General features: G+C 47.2%; 1 protein-coding gene across 4 annotated transcripts in view; it reads right to left on the reverse strand.

Moving 5' to 3' along the window:
- ARHGEF16 (Rho guanine nucleotide exchange factor 16) overlaps nt 1-21,003 on the reverse strand; it is a 71,503-nt gene that overhangs the window by 34,965 nt on the left and 15,535 nt on the right. For 3 of the 4 annotated variants that reach the window (XM_069079597.1, XM_069079599.1, XM_069079598.1), the window contains exons 2-4: nt 16,832-17,393; nt 8,796-8,841; nt 6,547-6,716 (exon numbers count right to left, since the gene is read on the reverse strand). In XM_069079597.1, coding sequence (XP_068935698.1) covers nt 6,547-6,716; nt 8,796-8,841; nt 16,832-17,371 — 756 coding nt within the window. In that variant the 5' untranslated portion in view covers nt 17,372-17,393. Of the gene's footprint in view, nt 1-6,546; nt 6,717-8,795; nt 8,842-16,831; nt 17,394-20,845; nt 20,984-21,003 lie in introns of all 4 variants that reach the window. The other variant, XM_069079596.1, reaches the window with a different exon arrangement.

Consider the following 21,003-nt stretch of genomic DNA (forward strand, 5'->3'; position numbering starts at 1 on the left):
AAGGAGGGGAGAAGAGAAAGGGGGAGGAGAGAAGGAAGGAGGGAATAAGAGAAGGGGAAAACAAGAAAGGAGAAGGAGAGAAGGAGGAAGGGAAGAAGAGAAGGGGAAAATGAGAGAGAAAGAAGGAAGAGAAGGAGAAAATGAGAAAGGGGAAAGAGAGAAGGAAGGAGAGAATAAGAGAAGGTGAAAATGAGAAGGGAGAAAGAAAAGGAAGATCTAGAAGAGGACAGAGACAGATGGTGTGAAAACAAACTGAAATCAGGCAGTGAGACTTGGGAAGGATTCTGAGGGGTTGCCCCTTGGTTTGGCTGCATTTTTTCCTCTGCCACTGGGGACTGAAGGAAACCGGAGGTAGGGAAAGGTGCCCCAAAGCAGAAGTCCCCTTTCCTCCAGGGAAGACCAGTAAGGCTGGTGTAGGGCCCCATGACTGGCCAGCCCACACTCCCAGGTGAGTCAGGGCCTCTTGGGGCATCTCCAAAGCTGTCCAGGGACTGCCCCACCCCACCCTGCCCTGCCCCACACAGGCTGCTGCCACCTAGGTGCTCTCTCTGCCCTCAGGCTGTCTTGGAAGCTGAATGACCGCCTACCCAGCCTGGTTCGTGACTTGGCACACACACCCAGCCCTTGGGGGACTGGGGAAGCTAAGCTGGGGGAGTGGGTGGGGGGCCTTCCTGTGATGGCATGGGTACTTCCTTCACTGCCCAGGGGTATTTATTCACAGCTTCCTGCCGGTGATGGCATGGGAGGGGGGCAGGAAGGGGCGGCTGGGGGAGACACCAGCAGGTTACCCAGCTCTGTGGCTGTATTCAGTGAATCAGGACAGGAGCCAAGCTGCCAGGGAGGGAGAGTCCAGGAGCTCCAGACCCACATCACTGGCCCCTTATGAGCACTAGACAGGGACTGGAGTCAGTCATACAAAAGTCCCAGCTACAATCTCATCGTTCACAGGAAGCCTTTCCCACCCCCTCCCTCTGTTCATTATTTCCTATTTATCCTCTACTTTGTATATATTTATTAGATGCTGTCTCCCCTATTCGATTATAAGCCCCTTGAGGGCAGGGACTGTCTTTTGCCTCTTTCTTTTTTCTACCCAGGCTGGAACACAGTTGGTGCTTAATAAAGGTTTGTTGAATCGAATTAAGTTCTCCTTTTTTCCTGCAGGGAAATTTTAATAACTTTCCCACTAAACCTTCCATCATAAGATTGTGGATTTGGAGGCAGAAGGGACATCGGATGTAACCTAGTCCAAATAATCCCTTTATTTTTACAGAGGGGGAAACTGAGGCAGGGACTGGATTTGAACCTACACCATCTGCCTCTAAAGAGCTTAATAAATGCTAATGATTGGGTGATTCCAATCCCACCTTTGACACTTATCAGATAGGTAACACCGGCCCCATCAGCCAATGTATCTGAGCTCTGGTTTCCTGCCGGCAAAATGGGGCTAATGACTTGCCATTTGTACCCCACAGCAAGACCACGTCTGTGAAGTTTTTCTGCCATATAACAAGTCGTACATGCAGGGACAAGGTGTTAGCCTGTTAGGGCTGGAAATAGGCCTTCAAGGACATCTAAGCCCAACCTCCTCAGTTTACAGATGGGAAAGATGATCTCCAGACCAGGGGAAGTGACTTGATGAGTCTCTCATCATGAGTGGCAGACAAATCAGTCAACAAATATTTATTAAGTGCCTACTTTTTTAAGTGCTAGGAATATAAAGCAAGGCAAAAGAGAGTCCCTGTCCTCAGAAAGTACAAGGTCTGACAGGGGAGAAAACAAGCAGACAAATATGTTCAAACAAACTATACACAGGAAAAAATCTCAGAGGGAAGACATTAACATTAAGGGAAAAGCCCCCTGTAGAAGGTGGGATTTTAGCTGGGACCTGAAGGAAGCCAGGAGGCAGAAATGAGGAGGGAGAGTATCCCAAGCCTTTGGGGACCTGCCCAGATATCAAAAAATCACCTGACGTTTATAAGGTACTTTAAGCCTCACAACTGGGAGGTAATGATTATCTCTATACCCATTTTCCAGGTGAGGAATTTGATGATGAAGAAGGTTAAGTTGACTTGCTCAGGGTTACCCATTTAGAAGTATCAGGGGTAAGATTAGAAACCAAGTTTTTGTTTTGGGGTTTTTTTTTCTTGAGGCAATTGGGGTTAAGTGACTTGCCCAGGGTTACACAGCTAGTAAGTATCTGAGGCCAGATTTGAACTCTGGTCCTCCTGACTCCAGGGCTGGTGCTCTACCTACTGTCCCACTTAACAGTTCTGAACCCAAGAATTTCTGACTCCATATGTGGCACACCAGTCACTGACTATCCTATCTCTCTTTTAATAATAGACCAGGTAGCCTTTTGTGGAGTAAAACAGCACGTTTACTTCTTTGGGACCCAGTTTCTCCCTCTGTAAAATTAGGAATTCAACTGAATTGGATCAGTTTTCTTCCAGTTCCAGATCTATAATCCCCTCATCTCTCTGGGCCTGTTTCCCCATCTATAAAATAAGAGGGTCAGTCTAGATGAACTTGAAGATCCAGCTGTGAATCTCAATCTCTCTCTCTCTCTCCCCTCTCAAAAACATCCACAGTCAACACCTTTTCCCTGGACAATTAACCTTCAGTTGTTACGTAGGCTCACCTGAGCAGCTGCTTAAAAGAGCCATTGGAGCACTGAATTAGTACATAAACTAGAAGCTGGTTTGTTTTCTTTAAATCAGTAAAACATATAAACCATTAGCTAATTTTATGGAAAAAAAAAAGAGAGAGGAAAACCAGATTACCACTATCAAAAATGAAAAGGTAGTTCTAAAGTATACAGAAGAAATAAAGGATATTATTCAAAACTATTCTACCCAACTATATGATGATACAAGCAACAACTTATATGATGTAAATGAATATTTACAACAATATAAAATATTCAGATTAGCAGACCAAGAAAGAGAATTTAAATAACCAAATCTCAGAAAAAGAAACTGAACAAATCATAAAAGAACTTCCAAAAGAAAAAAAAAGTAACCAATTGCAGCACTATATGGATTCACAAGTGAATTCTATCAACATTCAAAACCCCCCAATTAATTGCAATATTAGACTGTTTACCAAAATAGCAAAAGGGATTCTACCAATTTCCTCCTATGACATAAGTACTGATGGTCTTGATGCCTAAGCCAGAAAGAGCCAAAACAGAAAAAACAAACAAAAATCTATAGATTACTATCTGTAATAAATATCGATGCAAAAAACTTAAAATAGGGGTGGCTAGGTGGCATAATGAATAGACCACCGGCCCTGGAGTCAGGAGGACCTGAGTTCTAATCTGACCTCAGACACTTAACACAAAAACTTGCTGTGTGACTTTGGGCAAGTCACTTAACCCCAAATGCCCTCCAAAAAGCAAAAACAACAAAAAAAAAACTTTAAATAAAATATTAGCAAAGAGCTTAGGACGATGTATCACCAAGCTGGATTTATACCAGGAATGCAGAGCTGGTTTACAAGAAAACCAAATTTAACCATATTAATTTAAACAAATTTAATCATATCAATAACAAAACAATAAAAATCATCATATTATCAATAGATACAGAAAGAGATCTTGATAAAATACAACCACCATTTCTATTAAAAACAACAACAACTAGAAAACATTGTAATGGGCCTTTGCTTAACATGATAAACTACAAATAATCTAAAACCAAGAGCTATCATTGAGCCAGGATAAACTTAAATATTTTCCATTAAGGTCAGGGATAAAACAAGAGTGTCCACTGTCACCACTTCTACCAGACAAAGTACTAGAAAAACTAGCTATTGTAATAAGAAAAAGAAATGGAAAAAATAAGCAGAGACAAGGAAAAAACTAAAGTATCCCTTTTTTGCAGGTGAGATGATAATTTACTTAAAGATCCCTAGACAAAAAATTAACTGAAATAATAACTTCAGCAAAGCTGTATAATAAACCCATACAAATCATTAGCATTTATTTATAATACCAATAAAGCCTAGCAATAAAGATAAATTCCATTTAAAAATTACTACAGAATGTATAAAATACTTGGGAGTCTAACTACCAAGATGCACACAAGAATTACATAAATGGAATTACAAGCCACTGTTTTTTAGGGATAAAGACAGAGCCAAATGACTGGAGAAATCTTCATAGCTCATGGGTAGGCTGAGCCAATAAGAATGACAATACTACATAAAATAATTTATTTATTTAGTTTCACACCAGTCACATGACCAAAGGATTACTTTATAAAACCTGAAGAAATAACACTGAAATTGATATAGAGGCAGAAAAGCTAAAAAATATCAAGGGAAATGATGGGAAGGAAAAATGAAAAGGAATGGTTTCCTAGCAGTGCCTGATCTTGGACTGTACTACAAAGCAGTTATTCTTAAAACAATCTGGTATTGGTTAAAAAAATTAAGAGATTCATAAATGGAGCAGATTAGGAACATGACACCCAGAAGCAAATGAAGCTAGAAACCTAGCATTCAATAAACTCAAAGACCCCAGCTATTGCAGTAAGGACTCAGTATTTGATTTAAAAAAACAAAACAAAACAACTGATGGGAAAACTGGACAGCAGCAAGGTAGAAATTGGGCTATAGCTGCGAAATTAAAAGATTATCGTTCCTTAGAAGGAAGGCTATGGTAAATATGGACAGCATGCTAAAAAGTGGAGACATCAACTTGCCAACAAAGGTCCATATAGTCAAAGCTATGGTTTTTCCAGTAGCCATGTATGGCTGTAAGTGTTGAACCATAAGGAAAGCTGAATGTTGCAGAATCAACACTTTCTAATTGTGGTGCTGGAGAAGACTTTTTGGAGTCCCTTGGACAGCAAGAAGATCAAGTAAGTTAACACAAAGAAATTAATTCAGACCATATACTAGAAGGTCAGGTACTGAAGCTGAAATACTTTGGACACATAATGAGAAGAGGGGACTCAATGGAAAAGACCCTGATGCTGGGAAGGATTGAAGGGAAAAGGAGAAGGGGGTGGCAGAGGATAAGGGGGATAGATGGTGTTATGGAAACAATGACCACGAGCTTGGACAGGCTTGGAGTAATAGTGGAGGAAAGAAAGGTCTGGTGTGCTATGGGGTCACAAAGAGTCGGACACGACTGAACAACAACAGAATTAAACCAGCACCCTATACCTTATACCAAGATAAGCTCCAAAAGGATCCATGACCTTGATATGAAAGGTCACAATATAAATTAATGGAGCAAGGAAGAAATTACCCGTCAGATCTATGGATAAGGGAAGGGTTCATAATCAAACAAGGAATAGAGAGGATCACACAAGATAAACTAAGAAACTTATATTGTATAAAATTTATGCATTTTTGTACAAATCCATATGTAATAGAATAATTGGTGTATTATGATATGGAATATAATATATTATTATATTACATATATTATACATTATATATAAATAACATACAGGTAAGATTAGAAGGCAAATAATTTTCTGGGAGAAAAATATTTGCAGCGAGCTTCTCTGGTAAAGGTCTCTTTTCCAAGACATACAAGGTGCCAATTGAGATTTATAAGAATAAAAGTCATTTCCCAACTGATAAAAGGGTTCAAATATATAAACAGTCATTTCTCCTGGGGAAAAAAATCCAGGCTATTTATAGCCATATTAAAAAAATGCTCCCGGGTGGTTAGGTGGCACTGTGAATAGAGTACAGCCCTGGAGTCAGGAAGACCTGTTCAAAGGACCTGAGTTCAAATCCGGCCTCAGACACTTAACACTTACTAGCTACAAACCCCAATTGTCCTGCCCTCTCCCCTCTAAAAAGAAAAACAAAATGCTCCAAATCACTACTAGAGAAATGAAATCAATGCAATCCTGAGGTTTCAAATAAGACCCATCAGATTTGCAAAGTTAACCAAAAAAATGAGAAATGATCAATAACGGAGGAGTTGTGGGAAGACAGGCAGAGTTCTGAATGAGTACAACCATTCCAGAAAGCAAGCTGGAATTATGCACAAAAAGTTACTAAGTACATGCCCTTTGACCCAACCATACCAAAGAGACCCAAGAATGAGGGAAAAGATCCCATATGCACAAAGTATTTATAGCAGCTCTTTGGGGGAAGGCAAAGAACTGGAAACAGAGGGTGCCTGTCAACTGGGGAGCATCTAAATGAGCCATGGCCAATGAATACGATGGATTACTACTGTGCTGTAAGAGATGAAGAAAGAGATTTCAGAGGCTTGTATAAACTGATGCAGAGGAAAGAAAGTAGAATGTTTTGCTTAATTGCGCTTATGTGATAAGAGATTTTGGTTGTATTTTTTTTTAACCATTTAGTGGGTGGGAACAAAAAAATTAATGTGTGATAGCTAAAAAATTAAATTAAGAAAAAGCAAGAAGACACAGAAAAATCTCACACAAGCACATAAATGCCCCTCTTTGGAGGGCCCAGGCCCTGGGCAGGACTTCTCTGGGAAGCTGCAGAAGGGCCTGGAAGGGACGGCTGTGAGGGAGGCCTTCCCAGGTCCCTTCCCAGAGCACCCACCTCAGGAAGCTGGCTCCAGGTGACCTGGGCAGGCCGATAACTCTTCACCACAATCGTGGTGTCTGCTTTCCGAGGCCCCTCTGGGCTTGAACAGTCTTCCAGCTGATCGTCGTCTGATTCGTGGCTGGTGTTCAGGCCCCTCTCTCGGATTTCCTGGTAGAACCTGGGATCTGGAGATAGAAGGCGAGTCACAAGCTGACACAGGGTCTCCGAGGGGAGCTCCTTGCCCTGTGCTACTGAGGCAGCATCTTTTGCCAAGACCCCGGGGGGTGATGAGCCCTCCCTGGCGCCCCACAGAGACCCCGAAACTGATAGGCGGTGGAGAGTCCCCCAGAACGGGCTGTCTCCCATGGCTACACAGGGCTCAGTGGATTTGTCAGGGAGCTCCGGAGTGAAGAGCAGCATCCCAGTGCAGAATGTGACACCTTTGGAACCTGGCTGGGGATTGTAGTCCCCAGAGAAGGTAAGCAAGGGCCTGGGGCACATGTGGTCCCACCAGAGTCCTGGAATGCCACAAGGTTGGACTGGGGGAGCCCCACCAAAGAATGCCCCCTCCTAAATCCGCCTTTCAACAGACCCACTAATTGTAATCTATGTTCCTCAACCCAGACAAGGGAGGCAAGGGGAGTGGGCCACAGAACCATTCTAGGGCTCTCAGCCGCAGCACAGCTGCAGGGTCTGACTCTGGAGGCACCAAACCCTTCAAAGTCAGGGATCATCCCCCCTGCCCTGCCCCAGGGGTTGCAAGGCTCCTGAGACGACGTTTGGAAAGAATTCTACAAACATGAGAAGGTCTATAAATAATTCTTCCTCTTCTCATCAGCAGCTAGGCCCCTGAATCCTCCTAAACATTTTTTTTTTCTGGAAATGTGACAGCAATGGGGATTCCCTCCTCTTAATTCTGAGGCATCTTTTTGGTAGCAGCAGCAGCAGCAGAGACTGTCCCCTAACAGAATGTAAGCTGCTTCATTAATCAATCATCAAACACCCTGGGCCTACTATGTGCCAGGCAGGGGGATGCAAATATTGAAAAAAAAAATCAAACAATACCTTTCCTTAAGGCAGCTTACATTCTTTCAGGGTGAGATCATATATACACACATAAAGGTAAAGAACATGAACACAAATATAGAATAGACTGTCTCGCCTTTGTTTTTGCATACTCAGCACTGAGCACACAGTGGGGGCTTAATGTTTGTTGACTGAGTTATTGATTCCTGGGGGGAGGAAGGGAAGGAGGAGCAGCACACAGTGGGGGCTTACTGTTTGTTGACTGAGTTATTGATTGTTGGGGGGAGGGAGGGAAAGAGCGTTGATTTGGGAACCAGGCAACATGGATTCCCAGCTCTGCAGAATAATATGTGTGTGACCCAGGGCCAGTCACTTAATCATTCTAAAATCATTTAATCATTGTAAAAGCCCAAAGCCAGTGCTCTTTCCATTGTAAATCCTAAAGCCTAATAATTGATAGCAGATATAGTCACCATATCTCCAGAGGGCCCCTCAGACAGGAGGACTTTCACATACCCCTTTTCCCCAGGGGCTATCTTCCAAGATGCTTCAGAAACAGCCACATGTGAGCTAGAGGAAAGGAAGGAAGGAGGGAAGATAGGAGAGAAGGAAAGAAGGAAGGAAGGAAGGAAGATTGGAGAGAAGGAAAAGAAAGAAGGAAGGAAGGAAGAGAGGGAGGAAAGAAGGGAGGGAGGGAGGAACGAAGGAAGGGGGGAAGGAGGGAAGGAAGGAAGAGGGAAGGAGAGAGGGAGAAGAGAGAAAGGGAAGAGACAGAGAAGAGAGAGGAAGAGAGGGAAGAAAGAGAGAGAGAGGGAGAGTGCTCATTCTCCCACAGACTCCCATTTTAAAACCACATCCTTTAGGGAAATGGAGTTTCATCCACAAAACTGGAATTTACAGTTGATCTGGCTCCAGTACAGCCCTGGTGGAAAGCAAGGGAGGAGCCCAGCAGCATTCTGTTTGTACCACAAATGCCTTCTTGAAAATCTTGAGAATTCCTTCCTTCTTTGTTTCCCCTTTGTTGCAGGGATGGTTTAACTGCTGTCCTGCCTGGAGGGCCAGGATGGAGGTGGTGCCCTCCCCCAATCCCAGCTCCCCAGAGGTCCCTGAGTTTCTTAGAGAACAACAACACCCCCACGGAGGCTCGGCTGACCATCCCAGCAGGGAAGCTGGTGACTGATGGCCGGAGGGGCCTGCCTAGTCTCCAGCCAAGGAGTTGCTACTGGAAGCAGACTCACCATCCTTGAAAGAGCCCTTGTGTGCACGCTTCCTCCCGAGAGTTTTCTGTAGCAAGGAGAGAAGGACAGAGAGGCAATTGGTTAAAAGAAGGTGGCCAGTCCCAGTTTTCTTCTCATCCTTCTCTCACTCCCGTCTTTCCCTTCTCTAGACAGACTGCGGGTTCACAGATGCTTCTCTGCCGGTCTGCCCTGTGCCAGGGCCAGGTCTGTGAGTCTACACCAAATGTAATCTGTGCTTCCCCTCACCAATCACCACCAGGGTCCTGAGCTCAGCCTGCTTCAGGATTCTCCACCACGGAGGTCTGATATGGCTTGCTAGGCACTCTTCTCTCCCCTCTGCCCTCTGGAATACTGATTTTCCTTCAAGGCAGAGCTCAGGGATCACCTCTTCTTCTAGCTGTTGGTGCTTTGCTCTGGAACGTGGGGATCCCAACCCCCTCAGTAGAATGGGAGCTTCTGGAGGGCAGGGACAGTTTATGGAGCCCAAGCACCCGGAGCAAGGCAGGGGTTTAATTAATACTGCTCGGGTCCAGTTACTGAGTCATGGGGACCATTCCACGACCCCAGAGCCGACGATTGCTCCCTCCCCACCCATTTCACTAAGAAGCCCCTTTCTCAGTGAGCACCTGCCCTTTCCTATGCTGGGATTTTATCAGAACAAGCCGGGACCAGAAACCTCGCTGGCTGCTTGGCTTAAAGCAAATACTCCTCTTGGTGTGCTGAAAAGCAGAGAAGAGAAACAGAGGGGACCTAGATGGACAGGGACATTCGAGTGATTCCAGTACGATCCTGTAAAACTCATCATTACTTGCTTTGTACTGGGGGGGCCTCATGGGCAGCTAGGTGGTACAGTGGACAGAGCATGGGCCTGGAGTCAGGAAGACCTGAGTTCAAATTAGCCTCAGATACTGCCTAGCTGTGTGACCCTGGGCAAGTCACTTTACCCTGTTTGCCTCAGTTTCCCCAATCTGAAAAAATGAGCTGGAGAAGGAAATGGCAAACCACTCCAGCATCTTTGCCAGGGAAAACCCCAGATAGGGTCATGGAGAGTCGGACATGGCTGAAATGACTGAACAACAGAATAGGGAGCCTCGTGGCCTTAATGATCAATCAGCATTTATCACAGCCATGGATCCAGAGCTGGATGGGACCTCAAAGGACCCCTTCCTTTTATAGAGGAGGAAACTGAGTCAAGGGAGGCTAACTTGACCATGGTCACCACAGAGAGTTAAGAGATCAGAGGCAGGGTCTGAATCTTGATTCCCTGATCCCCTGATCTTCTACATGATATGTGCTGAGCAGTGGGGTAAGCAGTGGACATGTATGAACTTAGTGGCCCTGGGGGAGTCCCTGAACCTCTTAGGGAGCCCTACCCCCCTCCCCCAGCAGCTCCCTGAGGCTTTCCATGACAGAGCGGCTGCTGATCTGCGTCTGCGGAGGGACTTTCTCCACTAGGAATTCCAGATGTCCCTGAAATCAGAGAGGTTGAGAGACACTCGCCATTCTCACAAAAATAAAAGTGGAAAGAATACAGGTCAGAGTCTCCCTGAGTCACTATTCTACTATGGGGGATCCAAAATATATGGCAATACATTGCTGAGCACGAGGCGCAAAGGAGAAATCCAAAGTGATCTAGTGAAATGCTCGGCAGGAGAAAACTCTACTGGCTGGGAGGGCTTCCTGGAGGAGGTGGCCCTGGAACGGGGTCTTGGAAGAAGAGGGTTTCCACAGGCATGGCTGAGGAGGGAAGGCATGCAGGATGCTCTAGCCAAATGCACGGCAGTGGGAGATGAGACAACAGGACGAGAATGGGAAACGGCAAGTTGACTGGAACACAGGACATGGCCTAATATGAAATATGTCTGGGAAGGACAATTTGTCCCACATGCTACTATGGGGAGCCACTGACAGTTCTCAAGAAGGGGAAGAACGCAAATTACCTTCTATTTATTTACTTCAAATCCTGCCTAAGACACTTTCTAGCTGTGTGACCCTGGGCAAGTCACTTAACCTCTTTCTGCCTCAGTTTCCTCAACCATAAAATGGGCATAAAAATAATAACACTTGCCTCCCGGGGTGGGGGTGGGGGGCTGTTGTGAGGATCAAAGGACCTGATATTTGTAAAATGCTTATCATGGCATATAGCACATAGAAGGTATTACATCAATGTTATTATTATTGTTGTTAGACACTGTTATGTATTTTTATATATTGCTATTCTAATATAATATGCACTATGATATAATGTTATTATCACTATGCCTTAGTCCTTTCAATGGGGAAATTCGACCTGCTCAGACAGGAGATCTTCAGAAGTCAGGCCATCCTGAGAAGCCCCCAGGGACAGGAACGTAAAGCTGATAAGGTAAGCTGGGTTCCCTTCAGCAGGCCAGAGACTGAAAAGCACAGGGTTAACTGTGCTCTCTGCTCTGACCTTTCCCCTCTCTCTGCCTGTACAAAGCAGAGGCTGTAATAATTTCCATCCGAGACATCTGAAATTCCCAAGGCGCTTAGTTTCTGGAGTCCCATCTGCTGCTGGTTTGAGGGAGTTATCAGAAAACCAAGTATGGGACTAAACCAAAGACAGGCCCATCGCTGTTAGTGCATAATGGGTGGCTCCCGTCCACCCGGCCTTTCACACGTCAGCACATTTGGCCTGATAGTCTTTGACTCTCAAGCTAGCAATGCTCTAAAGTCTTTGTTGCTTCCCCCTTTGGCCTCAGCTTTAAAAGGCACCCACAATTCCTATTAACACTGCCATATGTATTGCATCTGACTCTTCAGTGCCTCCCCCCGGCTGCCCCGGCCCCGAGGAGCACCCCCTCTTCATTTCTGTCACTCAGAATTTCTCTTAGCCCCTTGCAAGGTTCGATTCCCCACCTCCCCCACTTTGTTCTGTCCCTTCTTACTTATCTGTGTCCTGGCCACATTCCCCCAAGAGAATGCATGATCCCTGAGGGCAGAGAGAGGGTGCCTTGCCTTTGAGTCTCGGTTAGGTTCAGGATGTTGTCTGGCTGGTTCCCACCTTTCTAGTCTTACTCTGACCTCCCTCCACTTACTCTAGGACCCTCAGGGACAGCTGCTCGCTTGCAGCTCCTCACACGGCACCCCATGTCCTTGCACTGGTTGCCCACCATGTCTAGAATATGATCACTCTTCACCTTCACCTCCAGGCTTCTGTCAGGACTCAGCTCAAATCCCGCCTTGTGCGGGAGCTCCCTCCCCATCCCCCTGGCTGCTAAGGCTTCCCGGAGATGACCTTCCAAGGACTGTCTGCACCTGAGCGCCTTTTGCCAGGTGTCTCTCCCATGTGAAATGTGAATTCCTTGAGTCCAAGGGCCATGTTTTTGTCTCTTTTTGTATCCCCATTGCTTATCCTGGGTGGGAAATCCAGGGACAGTCTCACTGCTGATCAAGACAAAAGCTTCCAACCTGCTCTATTTCCTACCTGGATTGGTTTGCCCCATTTTGGACAGCCTGGTGGCACCCCTCGCCCCTGGGGGGCACATCCATGTTGGTGCTGGACTTGGTCAGGACGCCCAGCCAGCTTAGCCCACAGCAGCTAGGAATGCCCACCCTCCCCAGCCTCAGTCTCCCTCAGTTGCAAGGATTAGCCAAATATCACTTTAAAAACAAAACATCCTTGTTTCTGCTATGCCAAAGAGCCCTTTGTGAGGATTAATAAAGCAGCTAGCGGTTTAGAATGAGCACACAGGCTCTGGTTCCCGGACCTCAGGACAGATGTCTGTAACCTCCAGCACAGATCCACACGCTCTGCCCAGCAAAGACCTCCAGTCCCTCACCAGAGCTAATCCAATTAACCACAAGGCCCAGGGCACCTTCTGGGCCCAGGACCTCAAAGGCAAACAAACAAATGGGGACAATTCAGGTCCCTGCCTATTTCCATTAAAGTTCAACATTCAATTTGTCAAGCAGGCAGAAAGATGTGCTTAAACAAAACCATCCAGCTCCCTTCCTCCCCCCACAGCTTTCCTGTCCTTCTTCCCTTCTTGCTGGTCTTGTTCTTGATCTCACTCCCACCCCTAACTCTTTCAGAGCTGAGAGGCCTGGCCTGGGTGCTAATGGTGCCTCCCATTCTGAAGCCCAGAGCACCAAAGTGTTTCCGGGTAGACCAGCAAGACCCTTTTCTCTCTCCTCTTCTCTCCTCTCTTCTCCTCTTCCTCCTTCTCTCTCCCCCTTAATTATTCCACCAGCCTCCTCAGCAAGCGTCCCCCACTCTTGTCAAGCTTCTACACTACAACAATGATTTTCTTTAATTGAGCCCAGATCTGACCATGTGATTCTCCTACTCAACCAATTTTTTTTTTTATAAGCAATTGGGGTTAAGTAACTTGCTCAAGGTTACACGGCCAGTTATTTCTGGGTGTGGTGCTGAGTATCTGAGCCCAGATTTGATCCCCAGGTCATCCCGACACTGGAGCCAGTGCTCTTACTTGATGTGCTACCTGGCCGCCCCCTACTCAACCAATTTCAGAGGCTTTTAACACCCTCCCCAACCTGTCCCTGGGCTCTCTGCTCTCCCTCCACACCCCGGGGTCTCCTCACACACCACCCTCCATCCACCAGCACCACGGCCCATGCTCCATGCCTAGAACACCCTCCTTCCCTCCCTCTGCCTGGGAGTCTGCTCTTCCTTCTTGTCTAAGCCCCATCTTTGATTACCTTCACTAAGCCTTTACTGAGCCACCCCCAACACTCCCAAATGGCCTTCCTGATGTCCTTGTCCTCTTCGAGAAAGATAGCAACAATCTAGCATGTTAACTACCTGGCATTTATTCAGCACATACATGTATTTATCTTTCCCATTAGAAAGTAATCTCCACGCATTCTTGTATTTGCCTCCCCTACACCTAATACAGAGGCAAGCACATAGTAGGTGCTTAATAAATATTGGTGACTGATTACTAGGACTTCAGTTTTCTCAGCTGTAAAACAAGAGAGCTGAACTACATGTCAGTTTATAAATCAACTCCAATATATAACGTATTTATGAAGGGAGGCAACTTGGCAGTCAGGAAGACACGGGTTCAAGTCTGGCTTCTGACACATATTGGTCATGTGACCTTGGACAAATCACTCTCTCTCTCATTGTCCCAGGAATTTCTTGGGGTCTAAGTGGCAGAGCAGGCACCTGATGGGTGGGTGCACATTGTTACAAGGTTTTCCCTTAGCAGCATCTCCTACTTAAAAGTTGTAAACTTTTTTTGGTATTCCCAGGGCTTAAGCACATAGTAGGTGCTTAATAAATGCTGGTTGACTGACTAACTGACCAGATTAGATCACCTCTCAGGTCTTAAAATCTTCTGATTCCTGTGACTTTACCAGATGGGCAAGATTCCTGGGAAAATGCCATATGTGTATTTACATGTGTATTCTATGTATGTATGTATGTATGTATAGATATGTGTGTTGTACAAAGCTGCAGGTCAGGAAAGAAAAAAATGAAGGGGAAAAAAGGAAAAAGAAAAAAACTACATATATATAATACACATCAAGATGCACATAATATTTTCTCAGGAATCCTGAGACTCCTGAATCTAATTCAATCAGTCAATCAATTAGCATTTATTAAATTAAATTTATTTCTTTATTTATTTGTTAAACACCTACTATGTATTTAAGCTCTGGGGACACAAAGTTAAAAATAATCTTTACCATCAAGGAGTTCAGAATACAAAAGAAATAAAAACCAGACCCCACTCTTAAGAAGCTTCCAGTATAACGAAGAGACAACACACAAGGACCTGTGTTCACACAAGACACCGCAGGATGAAGTGGCGATAATCTCAGCTGGATGGTACCCGCATGGAGGGGGGCTGGGCCTCTTCAGAGAGGAAACTGATGCAGAGTGAAAGTGACTCAACATGGCGGCCTGGGAGAAGCCAGCACTGGTCTGGCTGCCCCCTCCTTCCTCCCCCTAACTCTGACTTTATGCTCCATAATCCTTTGCCTTCTCAAATAAAACAGGGTTTCCTAATTAGCTCATTTACATCATCACCAGGGCCCTGAGAGGAAAAAGAAAATTAGTCTTTCTAGGAACTAAGAACCCATGTCTATGCAATTAATGAGTAATGCTAAATGAGTCTCACCTAGCCAGGAAAACTGTTACCTGGAGCCTTCTAACTGGCAAGCGTGGCCCATCCCCCTGCCTGGAACAGGTTCTCTCCCCACCCCCAGCCTCCTGGAAGAATCCTTCACTTCCTTGGAGACCACCTCCATCCCTCTACTGGCTACTGGCACCCCTGCCCCTCTCTAATGACCCTGTAATCACCACATCTGTGTGTGTGCATACACACATCTCTATATGTATACAGACACACACACATACATACATTTTGGGTGAACATGTTGTTTGCCCCTAATAGAATTAAATCTTCCTTGAGGGCAGGCCCTATTTTGGGGGGTTCTTTGAATCACTAGTCCCTGACACAGCGCCTAGCACCCTGGCTGTGCCCAGGACATGCTTGAGGACTGACTGGCTATCACCTAGCTGTATAATGCACCCCACCTTCTGCGATGAAGGACCCTCCCCTGCTCACTGAGTCTTCTTATTTTCCAGAAACTAGCACAGACACAGCAGGTGCTTAATAAATGCTGAACTGAATTAAAATATGAGTCATTTGGTTTTGCCACTTACTAGGAATTCATAGCACGATGAAGAAATACATTGAATAAGAGAGATGGAGAGCCAGGAGATACCCTCATGGTCAGTGGGTCCAGAGGCGCCAAACGCTGGCAAAGAGTGACCCAAACCAGATTACAAAGTAAATGGGAAATAGTTAATAAATAAAAATACAATGAAAATTGATAATGTTAATTTGTGGTTTTCTAAGTCACGAGACTCATGTTTCTATTTGAGTTTGACATGACGGATGATGTCCAGCTCCCTCACTTGTGTGTGTGTGTGGTAGGGGAGAGAGAGACAGAGAAAGGAAGAGATACACAGAGAGAGGGAGAGAGAAGAGAGAGAAGAAAGAGAGAGAAAGAAAGAGGGAGAGAGACAAAGAGAGAGAAAAAGAGAAGAGAGAAAGGGAGAGAGAAGAGGGAGTGGGGGGGGAGAGACAGAGAGGGAAAAAAGAGAGAGGAGAAAGGGGGAGAGAAGAGAAACAGAGAAGAGAGAGCAAGGGAGAGGAGAGACAGGGAGAGAGAGTGAGAGTGAGAGTGAGAGAGAGAGAGACAGAGAGAGAGAGAGAGAGAGGAGAAGGGAAGACAGAATCAATCAGAGAGAGATGGAAGACAGGTGGGAAATGAAGAGAGACAGAGAGACAGGTGAGAGAGAGAGGCAGATGACAGAGATGACCACCTGGAGGGAGGAGGAGGAGAGGCCTCTGAAGAAAGCCGGGGATTCTGAAGGGGGACCTGAAGAGGGAGGGCATCCTAGGTATGGAGGACAGTAGGTGCCAAGGTCTGTGGGGGGAAGAGAACAGCCACCAAGCCTGACGATACAAAGAATGTATAAAGGAGGGAGGCATAAGCTCTTTGGCTTCCAGAGGAAGCTGGGTGGCCCAGCAGACAGCTGGATTTGGAGTCAAGGAGATCCAAGTTTGAATCCAGCCATAGACATTTCCTGGTTGTGTGGCCTTGAGCGAGTCCCTTAGCTGATCTCTGCCTCTGTTTCCTAACCAGAAAAGTGGGGAGAATAACAGCGCCCATCTCCCAGGGCAATTATAAGGAATAACACACAGAAAGTGCATCTGCAAACCTTAAAAGTGCCCTGAAATCGTTAGCTGTTATCAGAATCACTCTTGCTGGCCTCTCTGCCTCTGTTTTCCCATCTGTAAAATAGGGAGAATGCTAGAACCTATTTAATAGGGGATCGAAGGAGATAACACACAACGTGGGGGCAACTCTGCAGAGCACTATCTTAATTATCATGGCTATTGTGGTTAGCGTTCTCATTATTAATCAGTCCTCAGACCCATTAGAGGCCAGCGTCCTGAAAGTGTGGGCAGAGTCGGGCCGGTTAGGGGATGTCTCAGCCCACCCAGGGCTGGCTGTCTCCCCACGCTCCTTACCTTGTTCCTGGCAGGGCTTCGCGCTCGCCCCTGGGCTGACTCCTCAGCCAGAGGCTTAAGGGTGGCTACGGGCTTGGCCTCGGCGGGGCTCCGGAACCCCTTCATGGCCGCGCGGTAGGACTGGTTCCGGAGGTTCCGTTTCAGCATCCCTTCCGAGGTCACATCCATGTCCAGGTCATCCCAGGAGAAGCTGGGGACAGACATCCTCTTGAGGCTCTGCTGGGCATGGTCCTTGCTCAGCATGGACAGTGCAAAGCTCTGGTGGCGGGTGGGTGTCTTTGCCTTGGTGGACACGGCCAGGCTCTTGGGGATCAGCTGCTGGGTGCCCACCTTGAGAGCGGCGGGGCTCTCCGTGCTCAGGATGACGGGGTGAGGATCACCCGCTGGGCGCTCTGCCTCCATCGACCTCAGAGAGCTCCGGGATCTGGGGAGCCCGGGAACGGGGTTGCCATCCTCATCCAGGCGCAGCTCGGAGTGCAAACGATATTCCAACAGCTTGGACTTCTCATCCAACGACCCGTCTGAATACCTCTGAGACATGGTGCTTCCGGTGGGGTGGGTCCTGGTGGCATGAAAGAGACAACACGTGAGATGGAAACACAAGGCCATCTTAGCCGGGGCAACACCACCAAGGGGGGCATCAGGATCCGGGGGAGCGCCTCTGAGGGCATGCAGCCCAGGCCATCCCTCCCACCTCCACGTCCCTCCTTTCCCTTATCTTGGGGCTCTCCCCAGCTATCCAACAACACACAGAGGGCTATGATCACAGCACCATTATTAAACATCATTAATATAATGACATAATTACTGGGCAACCCTCCCCGAAGGGGGAGGAACAGAAGAATTCCAGCTGATGCCAGGTCAGAGGTAAAGCCAAGCTGGGCATAGATGGTGGCACACTTCCCTTAATTAACTTCTCTGGAAAAAAACTGGGCTGGGGAACCTGAGGGATGGGGCCCAAGAACACTGTATCAGGAGGAAGAGCCCAACTCACTTCATGTACTAAGTTATCTATTGTGGAGGGGGGCAGATATGAAAGGGACCACAGCATCACACATGGAAGGGACCTTCACAGCCACGTGGCTCAATCCCCGCATTTTAAAGATGACAACACTGGGGCCCAGCGAGAGGAACTAATTTGCCCAATATCATCCAGGGAAGGATAATGGTATCAGCTAGGTGGCACAGTGCACAGAGCACCAGACCTGGAGTCAGGAAGACCCGAGTTCAAATCTGGCCTCAGACTCTTCCTAGCTGTGTGACCCTGGGCAAGTCACTTCCCCCTGTCTGCCTCAGTTTCCTCATCTGTAAAATGAGCTGGAGAAGGAAATGGCAAATCACACTAGTATCTCTGCTAAGAAAACCCCAAGTGGGGTCATGAAGAATCAGACATGGCCAAAAAATGACAGAAAAACGCTGCCAAGGCGCCCCAGCTACACACTGCCACCAATCTTAAATACAGACCTTCTCAAGGGAAGGCAATGCAGGGTGGCGGACAGAGTACTGATTACATACAAAGACACCTCCAAGCCGTAGGGCCCTGAGACAGTCACTTTGCTTCATTCTCCCAGTTTCTGCTTTTGTAAAAATGAGGACTCTAGGGTTCTTTCCTGGTCTAAATCATGATTTTCCTCTTATTATTATTATCAAAGTGGTAACAAAGCAGAAAGAGCTTATCTCAGAGTGAAGAAAATTTGGATTTGAATCCTCTCTCTGACACACCGGGACTGCGTGACCCTAGACAAGTCACTGACCCTTTAATGGCCCAGGCAATCCTGAGTCTAACTTGCACAGCAGTGGAAGGAGTTTGCTCTCTGGGAGGTCCTTCCATCAATGAAAACAAGGATCCAAAGAAGCAATCACTGTCTCCCTGGCTGGGTGGCTACAGGTCACTGAATGCCACCATCTCACAAGGGTAATAACCAAGGGTAATAACCGAGGCACGAGACCCCAAAGGCCAATGGTGGCTGCAGAGCGGATCATCGAGCCCACCTCCCTCATTTGACTTCTGACTAAACTGAGGTCCAGGGTGAAGTGACTTGTCCAAGGTCTCCCGGGCAGTAAGAGGTCCTCTGATTATCCCAAATCCAGCATTTTTTTTGTCTATCTAAGAAGAGCACACATGATTAGAAAATCAAGTGGAGAGATCCTGGCCAGAGCAGGGGGGGGGGGGGGGCGTCATCAGTTAGACCATCCAAGCTCTGCTCTGATCCCTGTAAATTCCAAAAGAATGCCCCACCTTCCTGGGCACATCTTCCAGCAAGGCAGGGGAAGGGTACCTAAGGATGCGAGGGGCCCACACTGGGAGACACTCAGGTACCTGCAGGGATGTCTTCTTTTCTCCTAGAATGCCCCCAGAATCCCTGGCTCCCTCTCTTCAAAGCACAGCTCAGGCACCACCTTCTAGGGGAGGTCTTTCCTCTATTCCCTTCCCCCAGCCTCCTGCTGGAGTCTCTCCCTTTAGGGATGATAATCCAGGCGCTCAGTCTTTACTTATCCAGACACTGGCAGCATAGACCCACCCTCCAGAATGTAAACTCCTTGAGGGCAGGGCTGTTTTCCTTCTGTGTCCTACAGATACAGATGGGACAAAGGGAGAGCTTAATAACTGTTTGTTGAATTTAACTGAAGACCAAGTGCCATCAGGACCCTCTCTGTTCATTTTGTCCTTGGTCTAATCAGGGTCCCTCTTCTTAGTTCTGTTTTTTCTCCTATGTACGAAATTTCCTTTCCCCATGTTCTCCTCCTCCTTACCCACTTCTCCCCTAAAGGTAGTGGCTATTCAGGCCTTTTCTAGCAAGCCCCACTCCCCCAAGTCCCTGCCCCAGAGGAAAAGGTCTCAGACCTCCCTATTCCTGCCCCTATGACCAATCCAATCAACATTTATTAAGAGCCTACTATGTGCCAGTCACTGTGATACCTATGAACTAGGGACATAATGAATAAAGACAGTCCCTGCTGGGCTATGGCTGTGGGTGAACAGGAGGGAGTACTGAGCATGGTACCAAAGGGAGTAAGAACACATTCGGGACAGTGTGGCTGGGGGCCCTAACTGAGGCTTGGGGGAGGAGTGGAGTCCCTCAAGAAGCTTCCAGTCTAACAGATTTAGACCAGGCTACTCTGCAAGCTGGAGTCCTCCAGTCCCACACCATTTCACCACTCTCCACACCCACCTCACTAGCACCAAACCTCTCACCCTGCTTCCAATGCGGTATATAGAGCGAGCACCAGACCCACCAGGGTCTGGTCTCATAATCTCAGACCAGTGGGGCTTAGAGGAGCGTCAGAGAAGCCCACGGTGAGAGGCTATAGCAGAGGTCAGACAGTGACTCAGGGGCATGGAACCAGATCTCCTGATTCCCAATCCCTCGCCCCTTCTACCATCCTGACTCAATGGGGAGCTCTCTAAGGACGGGTCACGCCTAATCTTTTTGTTACTTAAGTCCAATTCCCTTGCATGTCACGGCACTGCCTGCCTCCCTGATGTCACGGTTCCTCTTCAAGAACCAAGGACAAACAACAGCCCTTCCCAGCAGAGGACGGGTGGGCAGGTCACTCACCAGCCACGTGTGGAGAGAAGTCAGAGCTGGAAAGGTCCTGACAGATCGTCCAATTTAAAAAGCTAGTTTGACAGAGGAGGCAAGTGAGACTCATCAGAGCCTAATACCGCCCAGCAGTGAAGGGAACAGAGGCAGAGCTGAGATCTGAACCCAGAACCATAGATCTTCCCACTGATCCACCTGTCTCCCCTTCCATAATTCTGACCATTCTCTGGCTTCACCTAGTCAATGAGCTAAATGAAGCCTTCAGAAGGAAGAGAAGACTCTGAGACTTCCCTGGGATGGGTCATCCTCAGCCCCAGCAAGAGGGCCAAGGGTCACACACTGATAAGAGACCATCTCTCCTCCCTCTGTGACTCAGCCTGCCCAGGGGAACCCCGTCCTCCCACGGGGCTGCCGGGACCACTGAAACCCATCTGCGAGGAGTCACCCATCCCTGGCACCCCCGCCTTACAGGAACCACGCCCTGGCTTCCCAGAAAGGCCGAGGCTGCATCTGTCTTCACCTGCCTCCCACGGCAGGCTGGCTCAGGGGGAGATTCAGGCTGACAACCCCAGGTGGAAAGTGAAAGCACTGGATCCAAGGGGATTTACTGTGAAGGAAGGATGCAGT

The sequence above is a fragment of the Petaurus breviceps genome, unplaced genomic scaffold, assembly GCF_028583685.1.
Source record: "Petaurus breviceps papuanus isolate PSGF00001 unplaced genomic scaffold, PetGlider_PUasm1.0 91041, whole genome shotgun sequence".
Taxonomy (NCBI): domain Eukaryota; kingdom Metazoa; phylum Chordata; class Mammalia; order Diprotodontia; family Petauridae; genus Petaurus; species Petaurus breviceps.